The sequence below is a fragment of the Artibeus jamaicensis genome, unplaced genomic scaffold, assembly GCF_021234435.1.
Source record: "Artibeus jamaicensis isolate MK-2021 breed Jamaican fruit bat unplaced genomic scaffold, CSHL_Jam_final contig_47, whole genome shotgun sequence".
Lineage (NCBI taxonomy): Eukaryota > Metazoa > Chordata > Mammalia > Chiroptera > Phyllostomidae > Artibeus > Artibeus jamaicensis.
In genome coordinates this window covers 2,197,575-2,216,704 of record NW_026521848.1, presented here as the reverse complement: position 1 = coordinate 2,216,704, position 19,130 = coordinate 2,197,575, and the positions used below count along the sequence as shown (strand labels likewise).

The window sequence follows — 19,130 nt, the reverse complement described above, 5'->3', positions numbered from 1 at the left end:
CAAAGGAGGAAACAGCTTAGTGAGGTGATTCTTGTTTTCTGAGGCCACACACAGTAAGTGGTGAAGTAAGATTTGAAGTCACCATTTGTTAAGATCCAGCAGCCCTTGCTGTGGAGCACTACGTCACATTATTCTCTCCTCAGCCTGCCTCCTTCCAGCCCACTCACTGCTACCCACTGTCTAGGCCCAGCCCTTGAACAGGATATCTACAAAGTCCAGTGGCCCCAGTACCTAAGTGAATGGGGCTCTGAGGACCCCTTTTCCATTGAAGTGGCAAGTCAAGAGCAGTGTCTTCCCTGGCTTGTTTTTGGAATAGCTATAGCTCCAGGATTATTTTTGTAAACTGAAAGCAAGCAGTTTTATCCATAAGTAGGGACCCTCACCAGTACAGAATGGAAGTAGAAATCATGAGGTCATAAACGATTGGACATGAGAAGCCCCAACACCATTCTATTTATGTTAGAATATATCAAGCACCTCCTGTGTGCAACTCACTGGGGTCCTGCAATGAAAAGGACCCCGCTCTCATGGAGCTTACATTAGACTTAGGAAGGAGGTTGGCTGTGGACAAAGCACATCATGTGTGGTAGCAATAAATACAGAGTAAAGTGATCACGTGGTGAAGATAGTAAGGTCAGGGAAAACTACCTGGGGTGATGTCATCTGAGGGAAGTTCTTGAATGATGAGAAAGAACCAGCCCTGCAGAGAGCTGGGAGAAAGTCTTAGACCAGGGTCCCTCATGAGGAAGGGACTACACTCCAAAATCAGTCCATCACGGCCACAGCCTGCACACTTTCTGGTGCCTGGCTGAGGCAGGAACATTGGTTATTGGGCGGGGACAGGAGAGGAGAGGGTTGCTTTTTGGATGGACACGCAGGACTTTTGGAATGCTCACTACTCCACTTGGTATTTATACCTCTTCTCCAACTGGGAAGTCAGATTTTTCATGTAGGCTGAGAAAACTCCGAATAAGGGAAAGTGAGGCCAACACGAAAGCAGCATTCCATATTCCCTGTAATTGCTTTCAAATTAGCCTAAGTCGTCATGGGACAGGCACACACAGCACGCCTGCTCTGCCCCTGGCTAGATGCGGAGTTGAGTCCTGGAAAGGCAGCCCATTGTGTCCCCACGTGCAGTTCCCAGGCTGGAGGGGCTGGCTGAGTCTGCTAAGTTTGGTTGCAGCACCCACCTACATTGTGGCCGTGTCATCATGACTAGTTCATTTTCTATCTCTCAGCGTGGTGCCTCGTTTTCTTCCCCTTCAGATCTGGTAAAGGCAATAGATCTTCAAAACAAGGGCTCCCGTGTATCATCTGAAGACCATTCCAGAGGCTTCACAGACACTCTGGACAGATCCATGCACATACAACCAGAGCAGTCACCTTTTTGCCTAGGCCTCTGATGACTCAGATTCCAGAAGGCTTTGCCGTTGGGTCCTGAAAGCGCTTTTACAGCTGGGGATGAATCTCAGGGCCAGGGGTGCAGTCTCTGCTTTCAGGAACTGAAAAACTGCTCCACCGGGGCCAGGCCTTGCCTGAGGCCTGGTAGTGGCCTGGTAGTGGCCTGGTAGTAGCCTGGCAGATGGGCAATAAGAAGGAATAAATACCAGGAGTAAATAGTTCTCCCTCTCCTATGTCCAAGCCTTGGACACCCTTCTTGAGGACCATGCAAGCAGGAACTATAGGCAACATCAGAGGCCACAGCAGGCAAGGTGGGGGAGTTCAGGAGTGGGATGGCACCCTCCCCCTCAAAACAGCCAATTCCCCAGCAGAGCGGCCGACCCAGCATGGTATTGCAAAGAGGAGGTTTAGAAACTAGCACTACAAGGGCCCTGTCTTGCTTTGGTGTGCCACGAGGGAGTGTGCTGTATCCAGGTCCAGTCGGCCTGGGGCAGCAATTGACCTGTGAACTGCTGCTAAAAAGGTTCACGGCTCACATAGTGGAAGGCAGGGTATGCAGTGCATAGTCAGTGGAACCCACATGTGAGTCTCTGCCAGGCAGTCAGGAGTAGTGTGGGCTCTGACACTGCCCAGAGCTCTCCTTTGCTAGTATTTGAAGCCAGTGAGCTCACCTAAGCTTGGGGACTTGGGGTAGGTGGGGCATGTTTCTAGGCCCAAATTGACTTTGAAAGGCTTCCTTTATTCTGGGCTTAGTGGAATCCCAGCTTCCACCAGACATATCCCTCCAAGCCACCGCCTTCAGTACTAGGAACGTGTTGTGTAGCAGGAAGTTGTTGGGAGGAAAAGCTTTTCAGCTGGGTCGTCTGCATTCCACCAGGATCCTTCTTGCACTTCCCACCCCTCTGCCCACTGGAACACCACTGGGTTGCCAGTGTCTTTCAAATGTTTACTGAAAGTTTATTTCTTAACTTCTCTTACATTTATTTCTTATTCAGTGACTGCTACAGCATAGAGAGTTTACCTCTTTGGGTTTGGAGAGGGAGTCATCGATGAATGGCTCATTAAAGCCTACTGTTGCCACATTCCTGGCTGCTTATGTCACCTCCCAAACAATATCCATCATTCATTTACCCAGCCACCCAACATCCTGGCCTCTGGGAGGGGTCCCTGTGACACAGGAAAGACTTTATGACCAACCATGCCAGCCCTCCTCTCCCTCCCCCTACAGACAGAGTGACAAAGCAGAAACAGCTCTGGGGCCCCTCTGAAGCTCTCTTTCCTAGGTGCAGCATGGGGCCTCAGCACAGGGAGTGGTGACAGTGGATCCCAAACGAAGCAACAAGCTCTTCTTTCTTGTACCCTTTCTTCTGCCCCACTCATACCCTGTGCTGTTTTAGCAACCGGGGCAGAATCTAACAGGCTTCCAGTGTGCAGAGGCAAGTTCAGGAGGCTCTTTGTGGTTTTGTTCACGTGTGTTCTCAAAGACAAGTCCACATCCTTCCTTCCTCCCTAGATAGGTCAAGGGCTGGGTACCAAGCTCCCTTCACAGGGCGAGAGGAACAAACTGGGAGCAGCAGGGCTACCACTGGCATTGAGTCTGCCTCACACAACTGGGCCCAGGCCACCTTTAAAGAAGCAGGCCAGCTTTTGGAGGCACAGCCCTGCCTGCCTCCCTGGCTGCCTGGCTGGCTCTGTGAGCTGGCTTCCAGATCAGGGACTGAGGTGGGGCTGGAGCCCTTGCTGACTCGATTCTGCTGTCTCTGCTTTGCATAACTGGTGCCTGGCATTCCACTGAAAACATTGTGGAATGAGTGACTGCTCCACATTTGTGCTAATTAGCTGTGTGGCCCTAGACAAGTCACTTCTCTCTGCCTCAGTTTCCTTATCTTTTTTTTCCAAGTTCTTTAGATTCTATATTTCCTATACTATTCTTGCCCCCCCATCTATTTTCTATCTACTGTCTATGCTACTTATTTTCTGTACCTTCTCCTCCTCCCATTCCCCTGTTGCTAACCCTCCTTGAGATCTTCATTTCTATGTTTCCACTCCTGATCTAGCTGTCCTTTTAGTTTGCTTTGGTTTAGGTGTGGTTGTTAATAACTGTGAGTTTGTTGTCCTTTCACTGTTCATCTTTTTTATCTTCTCTTTCTTAGGTAAGTCCCTTTAACATTTCATATAATAAGGGATTGGTGATGATGAACTCCTTGAATTTGATCTTATCTGAGAAGCACTTTATCTGTCCTTCCATTCTAAATGAAAGCTTGGCTGGATAGATCAATCTTGGTTGTAGGTCTTTGGATTTCATGACTTGGAATACTTCTTTCCAGCCCCTTCTTGCCTGTAAGGTCTCTTTTGAGAAATCCGCTGACAGTCTGATGGGGACTCCTTTGTAGGTGACTGTCCCCTTAGCTCTTGCTGCTTCTAGGATTCTCTCCTTCATTTTAATTTTGGCTAATGTAATTATGATGTGCCTTGGTGTGTTCCTTCTTGGGTCCAACTTTTTTGGTACTCTCTGAGCTTCCTGGATTTCCTGGAAGTCTATTTCCCTTTGCCAGATTGGGGAAATTCTCCTTTATTATTTGTTCAAATAAGTTTTCCACTGGTGGCTGTGCCTTTCCCCCTGCTGGTACCCCTATAATTCGGATGTTGGAGCATTTAAAGATGTCCTGGAGGTTCCTAACACTCATTTCTTTGAATCCTTGACTCTTTTCTGTTTGGCCATTATTTGCTTTCTTCTGGTCCACTCCATTGATTTGAGTCCCAGTTTCCTTTCCATCACTATTGGTTTCCTGTGCAATTCCATTCATTTCAATTAGTTTAGCCTTCATATGTTTGTCTAATTTGTGGCTATAATCAACCAGATCTGTGAGGATCCTGATGACCAGTGTTTTAAACTGTGCGTCTGAGAGTTTTGCTATTTCTTCGTCGCTTAGATTTATCTCTGGGGCTTTGAGGTCTTCTTGCGACATGTTTGGTCTGTTCTGGCCCTTTAAGTGTGAGAAGCGGCGCCTTGGACTCCCAGGTCGCTGGGTTGTGACGCTGTATGTGGAGGTGGGGTCTGAGCGGGGAAATGGCGGCACCCTCTACCGCCGTGGCCGGTCCAACCGCCCACTCCCTCGCCTGTCCGCTCGCGCGCAAATAGGCGACCGCAGTCAACACGCAGCACTGCCTCCCCACTGTCTCCTCTGCAGTCGCTCACCTGGTGGGTTGCTGGGTCGCTCACTAGGTCCAATCCTGTGTTTGGAACCCGTGCGTCTGGATTCGCGCGTCTGGATTCCGCGCCTGGGTCCGTCCGACCGAGTCCTCCTGTGCAACCCCTCACCAGACGCCGGTTTCACCCCTTACCGGTCGGGCTGAAGAATTTGTTGTTAACGGACTTCCGAAAAGTTCAATTTTCCGTGTTCTGGTTGTGTTTTCTGATGCTAATATTTAGTTGTCCCTAAACTTGGTTGTGTGAGAAGGCACGGCACATCCACCTATACCTCCATCTTGGCGGAAGTCCAGTTTCCTTATCTTAAAATGGAAATACTGTCTGACGTGATTGTGGGGTTGGAGGTTTTAAAGGGTCACTGTGTGTAAATGGGAAGAACCAGCAATTAGCAGTTATTGCATAGCTGCCTTCAGCATGCCCTCTCCCACATCAGAATGTAAATTCTGAGTCTGTTTTGCTTCTTCCCGTGGCAATTACCTAATAGGGTTGCAAGTCAGGGTTTGTCAGCCAGGTGAATGCATTGAGTGCCTCTTAAGTGAGGCACTGGGGACATGGCCACTGTTCTGTCAGAACAGCTCCTGGAAAGTGACCCTTGACCAAAAAAAAAACAGGTGAGCTCAGTGCTTTTGCCTTTCCCTCCCAACAGATGCCATTACCCTTGGACCCTCCCAAATGAAATTGACACCTTGGGCTGACATTTCCAACATGGCTCCTCTGCCTTCCTCCTGCCACGTTTCTCTCTGAGCACTCTACCCTCTTTCCTGGTCATCCCACATTGACCTTTGGACTCTTCAGCTTAGTCCCCTTGTAAGGAGCAGCAGCGTGACCTTTTAAAGGCCCTGTGAGGTGGCTGTGCCTGTCTCCTGTCACATCTCATTTCCCTCGCTCCTTAATCTCTCCAACCTGCTGTTTGTGCATGTTGTTCCCATTGTGTGGAAAGTCTTTCTTTTTATATTATCTCATTCTCAGTCCAATCGGAGTTGGAGAATCAGCTTTGTAAGGGACCTTCCTGTGTCTGCCCTGTCTCTAGTTGTCCCCCAGCGCATGGAACCCTCTCGTTAGCTCTGTCTCTTTCTGAGGGGTGGGAGGAAGGAGGGTAGGTACAGCATAACACTTCAGAGCATGGCCTCTGGACCTCAGTACCTGGCTTTACATCCAGCTCTGGAACTTTCCAGGTGTGTGACTACCTGTGGACAAGTCATATCGCCTCTCAGACCCTCGGTTTTCTCATTTGTAAAATGGGACAATAGTAGCACTGATCGCAGAATAGAGTCCTAAGGATGAGAGAAGTTAGTATGTGGCAAAATGCCTAGAACAGTGCTTGGCACAGAGCTCCGTGGAAGCATTTGCTACTTTTGTCACTGTGGCCACTCTCTCTCATCAGACTGGGAGCTTCATGGAGCAGTCTGTGTCCGCTTTGGCTTACTGTGTACTTGGCACAGGGCCTGGCCCTGGGCTGACACTCAGCAAATGGTCGTTAAGGGAATGGATGTGCACCAACCCTGTGGTGGCCTAGGAGCACGGGGAGCAGGTGGGACCTGTCTGGCAGTCAGACTGAGAATTTTGCATAGCGGAGGGGGGTGCAGTGGGCACACAGGCCCCCATCTATAGAAGCCACCCCTCCACACTGTCTGCCTTGAACATTTTAGTCTAAACCAGGTAGGGAGAGGAGTGTATAAGCAAAATGTTATTTTTATAACCAACTAGGAAGAGCTATGCATTTTTAATGTCCCATTCAAATTTCAGCTCCTACTCATGAGTCACACTGCATGGAGAAGTAGCCATCTGTGGTTCCCTGAGGATGGTCTCATAGGTCTTGATCTCCTTGCCCAGAGCTCAGGGCTCCATGAGCCTCTAGATGCCCCTCATCTTTCAGGAGGACAAAACAGGGCCACACAAGGCATGGAGTGAGGGGGGGGTCTATCACAGAATTCCCATTTTGTGTCTGTCAGGTTCAGGAGGCAGTTCTTCCTCCTCAGCACCTTGGCCAGGTGAGTGGATATTTTTCCCAAGTTACCTGCCCAGTGTGTTCTGCTTGGAACTCAGCCTGCTTCTAGCCAGGGAGACACAGTACGTGGAAGAGTTACCACTGAATTTAAAAATAGATCATTCTTGACATATATAACACTGCCGGGCACAGTTGTAAAATTTGCTTACTTGCGTTATTTTGTCTAATCTTCATTTAAGTGAAGAGGTTATTGTCTATTTCATCAACAAAGGGTCTTATTGCTTGCCCAAGGTTGTCCATTGGCAGGTTGCATCAATAGCAGAGGCAAGATTTGTACCCAAGTCTGTGTGAGCTGCAAGCCAGGGCTCTTGTTTACTGCTCAGTAAAGATGAGCAAAGGTGCAGAGATGTGGTGTGTGTGGATGGTGGAGGGTGACCTTGTGAGGACAAATGGTCTGATCCTAACAAGGTGAGGTTTGTTCAGAGCCTCCACAGGTTGGAATACAGACCGTCTTGAGAAGGTCTCCTGCAGTCTCGTTTTCATTCCAAACCATGGGGGTGGGATGAGGACCTTTGTACAGAGGGAAGCAACAATGTTCGGGGGTGTGCATGTGCGAGCGCACACAGTTCATCTGGTGTTTTATGCTAGCACCTTGTCAGAGTCTTTAAAGCATCCCCTCCCCCATTCAACCCTTACAGAAACTACAGGAGGTAGATTCTGATAAGCTTAGCCTATAGAGAAGGGAACTCAGGTGTAAGAGGTCAAGTCATTTGATTGCACACACAGACCAAGTAAGCTGAAGAGCTTGCATTCAAACCCAGACCGGTGCCTCTTCAGAGCATGCGGGTATAGTGCAGGGAGGCTGCGGTGGCAGTGGTGTTGTTTAGACACATGTCCAGTCCTGCTTGCAGACCAGCTTGCGAGATCTCAGACCCAGCAGCAGCGGACCACCTTGGGGGCTTGCCCTCTGGGAACTGCCCTCTTGCATCCTCAACTGTGGGATGTGATTGGCCACTTCGTCGCCCAACAGTGTCTTTCAGGCACAAGCAAAAGCAGAGGCTCAGCATCCCCTGCCACTTCCTGCTTTCCAGGGCAGCTGAGTTCTACACCTACTCGCTGCCCACCGCTGAGACCAGCGGTGCTTTGGGCATTATAAAGACATGTGAGGTGTGAGAGGTAATTCCTACCTGTGTGCATGGAACTTCCAGTAAGATCCAGAACGGCTGGAGGAGGCTGTCAGAGAGATGCTGAAGGTGACGCTGAGTGCCAGCAAGGGCTGGCTAGGGCACAGAGAAAGCACTCCGGGGAGGAGGCAGGCAGGATTTCAGGAGAGGAGATTCAGGAGACACAGGAATATCTTGAGAACTGCTGTTGATTTGAGCACCTGTCATGTGTTCTGCAGGCATTGTTATCTTGTGTCCTCACACTGGTCATGACCCCAGTACCAACTTCATCATCACATTACAAATGAGGAAGTGGGTGTAAGGAAGGTTGGGCCCACTTGAGTGGTGTAACCAGCATTCTAGCCCTGGTTTGTCTGAATACAGAGGTGTATAGCGTGAGTGTGGGAAATGAGGTAGGAAAGGCAAATTCGTATTGTATGTTCCTTAATGAGATCCTGCTTGGTGGCCAGAGCACAAGGTAGCTCACGTTTGTGGAAGGGAGGAGACTGCATAATTGTTAAGAGACCAGAGAGGTCAGTGCTGTGATGCGATCTGCACAGAGGAGACTTCTAGGTCAGATCAGGTCAGGGCAAGCAAGCTGGTGCAGGACCCCCGGAGGGGTAGGGCCTGACTGAGGCAAGGCAGAAGCAAGGCCATGGGAACTGCCTCACGCAGAAGGAGGTCTCTGTCTTTTAGGCTGAGGAACTCTTCATGCTGTCAAGAGGCAGATGGGGCAGGGGGCCCAGGCTGCTGACAGTGCATCTCATCGTGTCCAATGTGCCCCTGCCTCCCTCTGCTTGGTTTTAGAAGGAAACCTCTTGTGGTCCCCACTGTAGTGCAGCATGTTAATAAGGCAGCTTCTCTGTCTGGGAAGGGCCCTGCATTGAGTCTCTGAACAAGCAGGACTGGTGGCACTTGTCAGAACTTGTGGTGCTTGGCCAGAGGCTCCTTGGAAGCTCCTTACCCTAAACGGCTCCTGCCTGTGCCTGGGCACGGAGCGTGCTCTTGCATATTCTTGGCTGTCTGCCCATGTGTACAGTAACCCCTGCAGAATGAGAGGGGCAGGGGCTCCCGTGAGAAACAGACAAGGGGCTTTTTCCAGACCCCGCTGTGGGAGGCTGAGTGGGCCAGTTTCCCCAGAAGGATTCTGGGCATGTCCACCTTAACTGATGTGATGTGCTTCTCTGGCGCTGGTATCTGTTAACATGTCCCAGCCAGCAGGGGGCTGAGTGGCTGGCCACCACTAGAAGGCCAAGTGCCCTGTACTTGGGTGTTCTGTGTTCAGGGTTGGAATTTGGGCTTCCTGTCTATGGACCTCTCTACCTGAAAACACCCTTGCACCTTCCAGCATCCTCATGGTCAGTGGTCCTCAGAAACAGTTGCCTGCTCTGCAGGAGTGGATAGCTGCTTCCCACTTGCCTTGCAGCCCCCTTGAGCTACACTGCCCGTAAGATTTGGGGTGGCAAGGTTAGGCATGTTCCTCGGGGAACAGAGGGCATGTGGCTGATATGGAAACAAACTGGGGATGTGCACAGGACCAGAGGGTCTGTGCTCCTGGCCTTTAGGGGAGGTGCTTGCTGTTGGGTCACCCAAAGCTTCCAGGTAGACTACTTGAAGAAACCTTAAATTTATAGGAGGCTTTTCTTGTGCAACTGCTCTCCTGTTCCAGGACATGTCTGTGACAGATGGGGAAATTGCTGCCTGACCTGCCTGAGGGACGGCTGGGTGGGGGCCGTGCTGTCTGGGCCTGTGGTCTGGTCAGCCCTCTGGGTAACTGAGGGCTGGCTGTGTCTGTCCGAAAGAATGTAAGCTCTGCAGAAGCAGGTCCCCTGCCTCTTGTTTTCACACTCGGGCCTGGCGCTCAGTCACGTAGATTTGCATGACTGAGTGAGCAGACTGTGGGCAGTGGCGCCTCTCATTGCTCTATGTCCAGGCTCCATCAGAGTGCTGCGGAGAGGGCACTTGCTCCAGGGCGTCAGACCGTGGTTCCTATCTGTGCTCTGCCACTCTTCACCTAGGTGGCTGTGCAGTGGGTCTGTTAACTACCCTGAGCCTCAGTCTCCTCAGATCAACCTGCCTGGCTCATTGTAAAGATTAGAAACAGTGTGTAGAAAGGGTGGAGTCCAGAGCTGGGCTCCCATGGGGGCCGTGTTGTCCTGGGGTCAGGGCTATGGCCCAGCCCTTTTGCTAGAAGCTGCAACATCCACACTGACTCTCCTGACCACTCTGCTCCGCTCCCTCAGACCTTCACAGCCTGGTGCAACTCCCACCTGCGGAAGGCCGGCACACAGATCGAGAACATCGATGAGGACTTCCGAGATGGGCTCAAGCTTATGCTCCTCCTGGAGGTCATCTCAGGTGAGGCTTCTCTCCTACAATGTGCCACCTACACCTGGAACAGGTGCCCTGTCACAGCAGGCTCCCAGGACATGGCTCTCCCCTTCTGCCCCGTTGCTGCTAGGAAGAGTGGGGCCTCTACAGCTGCAGTAGCAGTGTGTCTGCTCACGCACTTATTGGGGTGGTCCCAAGGTGCTGTGGGGGCCTGCTCTGGAGAGTTGTGAGGACCACCCTACAGCTTTCCTCCCTCTTTTCTTAGGGGAGCGGTTACCTAAGCCGGAGCGGGGCAAGATGAGAGTGCACAAAATCAACAATGTGAACAAAGCACTGGACTTCATCGCCAGCAAAGGAGTCAAGCTGGTCTCCATTGGGGCAGAAGGTGAGCTTGGATGGGGCAGCTCGATTTGTAACCTGCAAGCTCTGAGGCCCAACCTCTGCCTTCTGAACAGAAGTTGTGTTGGTGGCAGAGCACTTGCAATGCTTAAAGCAATGACCACAGTGCTCACCTCACTGTGACATTGGGGCCACAAGGTCCCCCTCCCCTCCATCCACAGAATAATTCAGTTCAAGCCTGGGGAATCCAGCACCCCTGATCGTGTTGGGCAGGTTTCTTCTGTAGGGAATGGCTTTACTTGGACCCTGGGCACCTGCATTTGCCGTGCTTGTGCTGGGCCCGAGAGACACTAACAGACATGTGACATGGTGTCTCTCTGTGCCAGGAGGGGATGCAGAGGGGAGAAGGGCGTGTGAGGCCCAGTGTCAGGGCTCTGGGGCAGGGAGTGCAAGTCCAAAGGCCAGCGACCGGACTTTGCTAGCTACATGGCCTGGGAGAGTTTGGCCTCTGGCTGGATACCCAGAATCCTTCTCTGCCCAGTGGGGTTACTCAGGACTGTAAGCCTCTACTCCAAGCCCTCCTACTAGAGCAACAACATGTGGTCACCCCAGCAGCAGGTCCTTGTCTTTGGTCACAGGCGCTTTTGGAGACTAGGTGAGGACTGATGGAGCCCAGCACCTCCTCATCGGCCTGGGCTCACAGTTCTGCTCATTAGTCAGAGCAGTGTTTCCTACACTAGACATCCATGATGTCCCAGCTTTTAGAAAAACAAAGAAAACTAATTGCCGTTAATGACAGGGCTCTGAGAGTTTGGCCAAGGCTCTAGGCCAGAATGCCTGCACAGACTTCCAGGACTCCTCGCCCCCCACCACCCCAGGACCTTTCCCAAGAGGGGTGCCAAGCCTCAAATGCCACAGTCAAGGTAGTTGGTGTTTGTTTAAAAAAAAAATCAAAGCCCCCAAACTCAATCAAGCCCCGAGATTTTCCGTCCTTGCGTGGATCTTTCCCCCTGGCGGTACTCCAGCCTTCTGCTTCTCACAGCTGCATTTATTTTGCTGCAGTGCAAGTCTGTAAATACAGAAGGAGTTAGAGGAGAGACCCATGGCAGTCATCGGTTTTCATTTGGAGAAAAACTCAGGCTAAAAATGTTTTCTGTTCATACCCAAATTGGTTCCCTCCCAATCCTGTAACCACTGGGTCTTGGGATAAAGCTGGAAGGCTGCCTTCTGGAGACATTCTGAGGGCTCTGGAATACCTGAGAACCCTAGTCCCACCCTGTCCCCATTTCTCTATCCCTCCACAGGATCTAGGTAGTTGTAGGAACATCGCTTCCTTTGGGGGAGGTGTTATGAGAGGGGACAAGTTGGAGGCATAGCTGCAGGTTTGAGAAGCAGCTGGGGGCTGTGTAATGAGAGAGGCCATCTTCTTTCCCCCGTAGGAACACTCTGATTCCCCTGTGACCGGCCTCCCCGTGTAACCAGCTGGGAGAATGGAGTTGTGGCCTCTTCTCCAGATTCTCTGGGTGTCTGGCACTTGGGAGGAACACAGCATGCATTTTCTAAATAAATCAGTGCTTTTGCCCCACACTGGGAAGGCTCTGCCTGGTTTCCGGTCTGGGGTTTTGGGCCCTGGGAAAGGGCCTGCAGACACTGTGTTCTTCCTCTGCCTCCAGGCAGCAGGCTGTTTTCTTACCCTGAAACTAAAGCCAAAAGCTATCAGGCCCTTTAGCCATCAGCCCACAGCTTCACTTGCAGAGCTTAAGTGTATCCTTGGGGAAGGCTGGGCCCCCTCCTCTGGGAGGTGACCACTGTACCTCCTTTTCAAATCAAGCCCGCCCTAGAGTTTTCTGTTCTTGAGGATCATGTGCAAGGTCTCTTAAAGTGACCTTCTCTTTCCCCACCCTTTCCCCTTGCATCTTGTGTGCTGAGGTGTGTGGGGGCAGAGGACATTTGAAGGACTGCCAAAGGCCCTCTGGCTGACAGGCTCCTTCTGGATGAGGCCACTTGTAAGTCTGTCACCCAGCAGTAGACGTATGGTGACCTGAGTGTTGCAGAGACAACTTTTCTCTTTTCTGAAGCCAAAGAATGTTATGGTCCCAAGCCTCTCACTCTCAGAAGTTTGAGAGTTGTTGTTTTTCAGGCCTGTGTCTCTCCTCTCCCCTGCCTTCAGCACCATTGTACCTTTTCTCAAGGTGCTGGGGATGCAGTGGTCATGAAGGCAGATAGTGAACAAGTAAACCAGCCAAGAAACACATGGTTCCAATTGGCCCTCTGTGTGTGGGGAGAAGAGCAGAGAGCTGGGGAGGGAGGCCCTGGGAGGGGTGCGGGGGGGTCAGGGGAGCCATTTTGGGGAGGGGACATAGAGGCGGAGGCTGACAGGATGGGAAGGACCATCTAAGGAAGGGCTTGAGAGATGCATTTTGTTGATAGACAGAAGGTATGAGCTCCTTACAGCAAGAAAGAGCCTGGCTTGCCAAAAGGACACAGCTAAGAAGTGCTGGGGAGGGGAGGGACCAGGTCGCCCAGGACAGGCCTTAGAAGCTGGACTCCAGGTGTTTTTCAGCGTAGTGGGGCTCGGAGTAGGTAATGGCACAAATCTGATGCACCTTTTAAAAGGACCGTCCTAGTCCTGGCCAGGTGGCTCAGTTAGTTGGAACATCATCCCATACGCTAAAAAGTTGTGGGTTCAATTCCCAGTCAGGACATGTACGTAGTTGCGGGTGATTTCTCTCTCACATCGATGTGTTTCTCTCTCTCCCCCCTCTCTCAAATCAAACATTCCTTGAGTTAGGAGTTTAAAAAATAAATTAAAATAAAGGACCACCGTAGCAGCTATGTGGAGCTGAATTGCAGGGGCTGGCGTGGGAGGCAGTGCTCTGAGTTCTGCAGGAAACCGCAGTGGCTTGGATGAAGGTGGCAGCAGTAGGGTTGGGGGGAAGTGGGCCGCACGCACCCACCCACGAGTGGGACAGCATTCCCATAGAGGTGTGGTGGCGGGGGGGGGGGGGGTTCTGCAGAGGGCTGTGACCAAGCCCTAAGGAGGAGCAATCTTTAGAGCTGGGTCGAGAACGAGCTTGCCGGGTGGGAAGATGCTTGTAAGGCCAAGGACACGTGTACAGAGGCTTTTGAGACAGTGCTTCCCAGAGCGTTCAGGGGACATCTCCTAGTGAGGGTGGCGGAGGGCAGGTCTGGGTGGCTCTGTTGATGATCAGAGCTGACTTTGGCTGGGTTGGGAAGGCTGCTGGCATTGGGGGTGTCCCACTCTGGTTTAATAACCCTCTCACCCTTTGCCCCCCTCCCCTGCACGCAGAGATTGTGGATGGCAACGCAAAGATGACACTGGGGATGATCTGGACCATCATCCTCAGGTTCGCCATCCAGGACATCTCAGTGGAAGGTAAGGGCCAAGAGTCCCCTGACAGCGAAGTGCCACTTTTTCTCCCACCCAGGCTCCACCTGAGCTGGGGAAGATGTAGGTCAGGATTTGGAGCGTTTTGTCTTCAGTCCTCGAGGTTTATCCTTGTTTCCCGGTGTCATCCATAGGGCCTGGCCCAGGCTGCAGGGGAAGGGGGTTCCCCCCCCAAGCCACCCAGAGTTGAGCTTAAGCCCTTCCCGTTCCACTTCCTGAAGGCTGTGGCCACATCTGGGAGAACCTGAGTGGGCGGGGCAGATGCTCAGGCCCCTTCACTTTATTTACCAGAGGCCAAGGCCAGCATCAAATGCTTTTTAGATAGTGTGTCCTGACTGTTAAAGGAACAGGCCTTGTGGTCTGAAATATGGCACAGGTTCAGATTTTGACATTATTCTGTCACTGCCACTTCCTGCAATGATCCTAGAGTTATTTCTTGGGGCCGTGAGTGCGGATTAGCAGTTAGGATCAGCAGAGGCCTGGAACGGGAGGAGCTGTTACCGCTGTTCTGTGTGGTGGCCTGTCCCCCAAGTTCTGCCTGAACTGGTAGTGTGGTTGTATCTGAGCCAGTGCTGTGTCCTCATGTGTTTTGCAGAGACCTCTGCCAAGGAAGGGCTCCTTCTCTGGTGTCAGAGAAAGACAGCCCCATACAAGAATGTCAACGTGCAGAATTTCCATATCAGGTGAGCACTGGCTGAAGCCCGACTCATTCCCTTGCCTCTTCCTGGGACCTGAGGCACTGTCTTCCTACCTGTGCTCTTTTCCATTGCTTTGTCTTGGTCTGTGAACTGCCAGCCCTCAGGGAGTCCCTTCCCTGACACTGGCTCTTGTGAGCTCCTTATAAGGTCCCTGTGTTCTCCCCAAGGAGGAGGTGGAAGCGGTGGCCGGTGGCCACAGTTGACTCACCATCCTGGGCTGACAGCCTTAAAGCAGTTCTAGGGCCGGCCGTACAGACTTTCCTTCCTCCCCAAGTAACATGATTCTCAGAAGCAACAGCAGAGCTCTTTGTTTTTAATTTGTTTGTTTGTTTTGAGCTCTCAAGAGGGACCTGTCCTTAGCTCTGCTAATGAATTGAGTGTTGGTAAAAACATGCTTTGTCCCCTCTAACCACTCTAATGAACAAAACTCAGCCTTGCGGTGAATGTGCTCTCCCTCGGGTGAGAGAGGGAGACGAGAGGCATCCGCCACTGCCAGGACCCAGTGCCCCTCGAGGTCCAGGGTGTGGCGGGCACTGCGGCCTGGTGCTGGTCCTGAGGTTAGACCTGGCTTGGCCCTCTGAGCTTCGGGTGCCCTCCCAGGGTGGATGGAGCAGGGAGGGGGCTCACAGAGGAATGAAGGATGGGGCCACGTGGGGTCCACAGAGATTCTTTGGTGTCCCCAGGCTGTTAGGGGCCCCAGCAGTGGAGGTTGGGGACCTTTCCATTGTGTTCTGCCACTGACAGCACACGCTTCCTCCCTGGAGCTCCTCTGTGTGTCTCCTTCCTGTTCCTGTCACCAACTGGCGGGTCCTCTCTGCCTCTCTCGTTCACATATTTATTCAGTTGGCAGATATCTATGCAGTGCCTTCTACATGCCAAGAGTGGTGGCAGCGCTAAAATGGGTCCCCACCCTTGGAAAGTTACACTTCAGCAGAGGGGACCATTCGTTGACAACAGTGCAAATAAAACAACATGGTTTCACGTAGTGAGAAGTGCTGTACAAAGACCACAAAACAGAATGAGGTGATAGGAACTAATAGGGAGAGCTCTGCAGTGTGGCTTGAACCGTCGTCCTACAAACTGGAAGGTTGAAGGTTTGATTCCCCATCAGGGCATTATACCCTAGGTTGCAAGTTCGAACCCCAGTTAGAGCACATATGAGAGGCATGATTGCGAGGCACATATGATTGATGTTTCTCTCTTACATCTGTGTTTCTTCTTCTCTCCTTCCCTCCCTTTCCCTCTCTCTAAAAAATAAGTGGGTCCTCAGGTGAGGATTTAAAAAAGAAAGTAAGATCTGGCTGGTGTAGCTCAGTGGATTGAGTGTGGGCCTGCGAACCAGAGGATCTCGGTTCAATTCCCAGTCAGGGCACATGCCTGGGTTGCAGGCCAGTTCCCAGCAGGGGATGCACAAGAGGCAACCATACATTGATGTTTCTCTCCCTCTCTCCTTCCCTTCCTCTCTAAAGATAAATACAATTTTTTAAAAAAATAAAAAAGAAAGTAAGTAATTGGGAGAGTACCTTGCTCAGGTGTGGCCTTCCTGAGGAGGTGACATTAAGCTTGACTCCAGAAGGAACCAACCCTTTAGAGGATCTCAGGGAGAAAAATGTGACCAGTCTAGCTTGTGACCAGTTTTCACTTTTCCTTGATAGAGACCCTTGTGCCAAGCCACATCCTGGCGTTAAGCCAGCTTATATGGGTCAGGTCATACCAAGGTGCGAAGGTCACGCAGCAGCCTCCTGCGGTGGGCCGCAGGGGCTTGGTCAGTTCTGTAGAGCCTTGCATGTACTCTTGTCATGTGTCAAGTCCTGGTCTAAGTGTTTCCATATTGACTGATTTAATCCTCACAACAGCCCTATGAAGTTGGTGCTGTTATCCCATTTTACAGACATGGAAACTGAAGGAGCATTTGTAGGTCTTGCCTAAAGTCATATTGATAGTTAAATGGAAGAGCTGGGATTCGACCCCAGACCTCTCAGCTCCAGCAGTTGTGGTCACGGCCACCCTGCCATACTGTCTCCCTCCAGTGCCTGGCACAATACTAAAGTACCTCAGTAGGTGCCCAGGGCCTTTCTGCACTCTCACCACAGTGCCTGGGCCCCCTCATAACCGTGGCTTTTCCATCCCCAGCTGGAAGGACGGTCTTGCCTTCAATGCCCTGATCCACCGGCACAGGCCTGAGCTGATCGAGTATGACAAGCTGAGAAAGGTTTGTGTCTTGTGTTCCCCTCAACAGCCCACGGATACCCTGAGTCTGACCCTTGACTCTGGGTCACATCCCCCCCATCCATCTATCACTGGTGCCCAAAGCTGGATTCTGCTCAGATGGGCAGGCTGGGAGAGCCTTGCGCCAATTGTCACCAGATCCCTGGCTCAGTTCTCACCTCCCGTGCTCCCCGTGTAGACTGTCCCCTTTGCCTTCCATGGACATTGCAACGGCCAGGGGTTATTTTAGGGCCTGCCCAGCCATGTCTTCCAGCCCTCCTTTCTTAACTAACTCTGGGTTCTGGAAGCATTTACTCTTTTTCCATGGGGAAGAGGGTTAAAGAATCCCAAACCATCGCTGCTGGCAGACACTTCCAAGGCAGGGTCCTATTCTGATTTGTCTGTGCAAAGCTTGTGACCAAGTAAGCTGCAGGCCCTGCCTTCTAGGAGCTCCCCACCTCATGGGGAGGGCAGGACAGAGCAAGCCAGACCCATGAGGCCATGCTCAGGTGCTCATGCTGAATGTAACGAGGAGGGGATAGGGCCAGACAGTGCTGCAGACGATGGGTGGGACACCTGGGCTGGCGTGATCGGGAAGGGCCTGTGCAGGAAGGGGCAGCCTAGAGCAAGAGAGGGGGGCATTCCAGGTAGGGGGGGCACAGTCTCATTGAACCTATCTAAGCCACAGTGGAACTGGGCCCTAGCTGGAAATTGGCAGAGATGTGAGGGAGGGTCTGAGTGAAGTGGGTTTTAATCCCATAAGCAGTGGGAGATGTCGTGAAGGAATGGTTCGGGGAGATTGGAATGTGGTGGCTCAGTTTGCTCCCCCGAACCCTCAACACCCCCAGTGCTGTCTCAGGTCTGGACCAACTTTCAGGGCTTCAGGACCGGGAGCTTAACTTAGGGTTTGTGGGTAGTTGGAAACTGTGAGAAAAGAGTTCATTTTTTGGGGAGACAAGATTCCTTAGCTTGTCCACCAAGATTACCGGAGGCATTCCTTTGGGTCAGAATTGACTTTATCCAGGTATCCTCCTCCCTGCAGCAGCACAGGTGGCTGACAACTCCAAAAAAAGGACCTTTCCAGTCCTACCCCTTCACCAGATCCAGACCAGCCCTGGGTCCCTTTTGCTTCTGCATCCTGTCCCTGATTGAGTCTTCCTTCTTCCCTCACTTCCCTCCCTCTAGGATGACCCAGTCACCAACCTAAACAATGCCTTTGAGGTGGCAGAGAAATACCTAGATATCCCCAAAATGTTGGATGCAGAGGGTAAGTACTTCCCTTTTGTTCAGTCAGCACCGTGTTTCGTGGGTATGCTTACGGTAACTTCAGAAAACTGGCAGAGCCAGCAAGAATGGCTGAATGAATCTGGGTAAACCCAGGACAATGTGTTGCTAGGGGAACCAGAGCAGGAGCAGCCTGCGCAGGCCAGACATGCTCAGGGATGGAGCAGGGTGAGGAGTGGGGGCGGGGAACTTGAGGAGGATGGACTCTGGAAGCTGCCAGAGCCCTGCCTGACCCAGTCCCACACCTGGGGAAGGTGGGAAGCTGGTGGCTAGGGAGGGCTGGCCCCTGCAAATAAGCAAGGCCGGTACCTTCCGTGCCTGCTGCAGGTTTGAAGTCCAGAGCCCACCAGTGTGGAATGTTTTGTTTTTTTTCCTTCTCTGGTGTTGCTTCATTTCCCAGCTATGTTACCACCCCACCCTCACCCTAGGACCCATGTCTCTGGCCTCTCGTGGCCCTTGGGAACGACTTTCCAGCAGCCCCTTGAGGCCATCTTCAGAGAGAGGAAGTGGCCTCATTTTAATCCAGTTCCCACAGCTGTGTCCTTTCTAGAGACCATGGGGATGCAGGGGCTGAGGGTGTGGCTGAGCCTGCCAGAGTCACCAGGGTCACTGAACCAGCTCTAAGGGTTTTTCTCTTGGGATGACTGTGGCCTTGGGAGCCTTTGGATCCTGGTGAGTGACCACCCCTTCCCCACCCCCACTTGGGCAGTTTAACCCTTGTTGTTCACTTGCAGACATCGTGAACACGGCCCGGCCCGACGAGAAGGCCATAATGACCTATGTGTCCAGCTTCTACCATGCCTTTTCGGGAGCGCAGAAGGTACCGGGCAGGGCCAGGCAGGCCCACCTCGCTGCCACTGCCCAATGCCACTGCTGCCTCTCGCCTCCCATGCTCACCTCATTTCTCTTGCAGACGGCAGTGGCCTCTCTCCGACTGGAAGCTACACCCCAGCTCCTTGGCATCGCTGCTGCCCATTTAGTCTTTGCTCACACTGTCTGTTGAGTGCCCACTCTGCACCAGGCTCTGTACCAGGCACTGAGGATACAGCAGTGACTGAGTCAGGCAGGATCTCTGCTCTCGTGGAGCTTCCATGCTAGTGTGAGGCAGACAGCAGGCACATCCACAGATCAAGACATT

General features: G+C 52.0%; 1 protein-coding gene across 2 annotated transcripts in view; it reads left to right on the top strand.

The window, feature by feature from the left end:
• Positions 1-19,130, top strand: part of ACTN4 (actinin alpha 4) — a 72,455-nt gene that overhangs the window by 34,261 nt on the left and 19,064 nt on the right. Inside the window, exons 2-8 of one of the 2 annotated variants that reach the window (XM_037141843.2) lie at positions 9,967-10,081; positions 10,320-10,439; positions 13,704-13,790; positions 14,398-14,485; positions 16,634-16,712; positions 17,894-17,975; positions 18,727-18,812. In XM_037141843.2, the coding sequence (XP_036997738.1) occupies positions 9,967-10,081; positions 10,320-10,439; positions 13,704-13,790; positions 14,398-14,485; positions 16,634-16,712; positions 17,894-17,975; positions 18,727-18,812 (657 nt within the window). The remainder of the gene's footprint in view (positions 1-9,966; positions 10,082-10,319; positions 10,440-13,703; positions 13,791-14,397; positions 14,486-16,633; positions 16,713-17,893; positions 17,976-18,726; positions 18,813-19,130) is intronic. The other variant, XM_037141844.2, reaches the window with a different exon arrangement.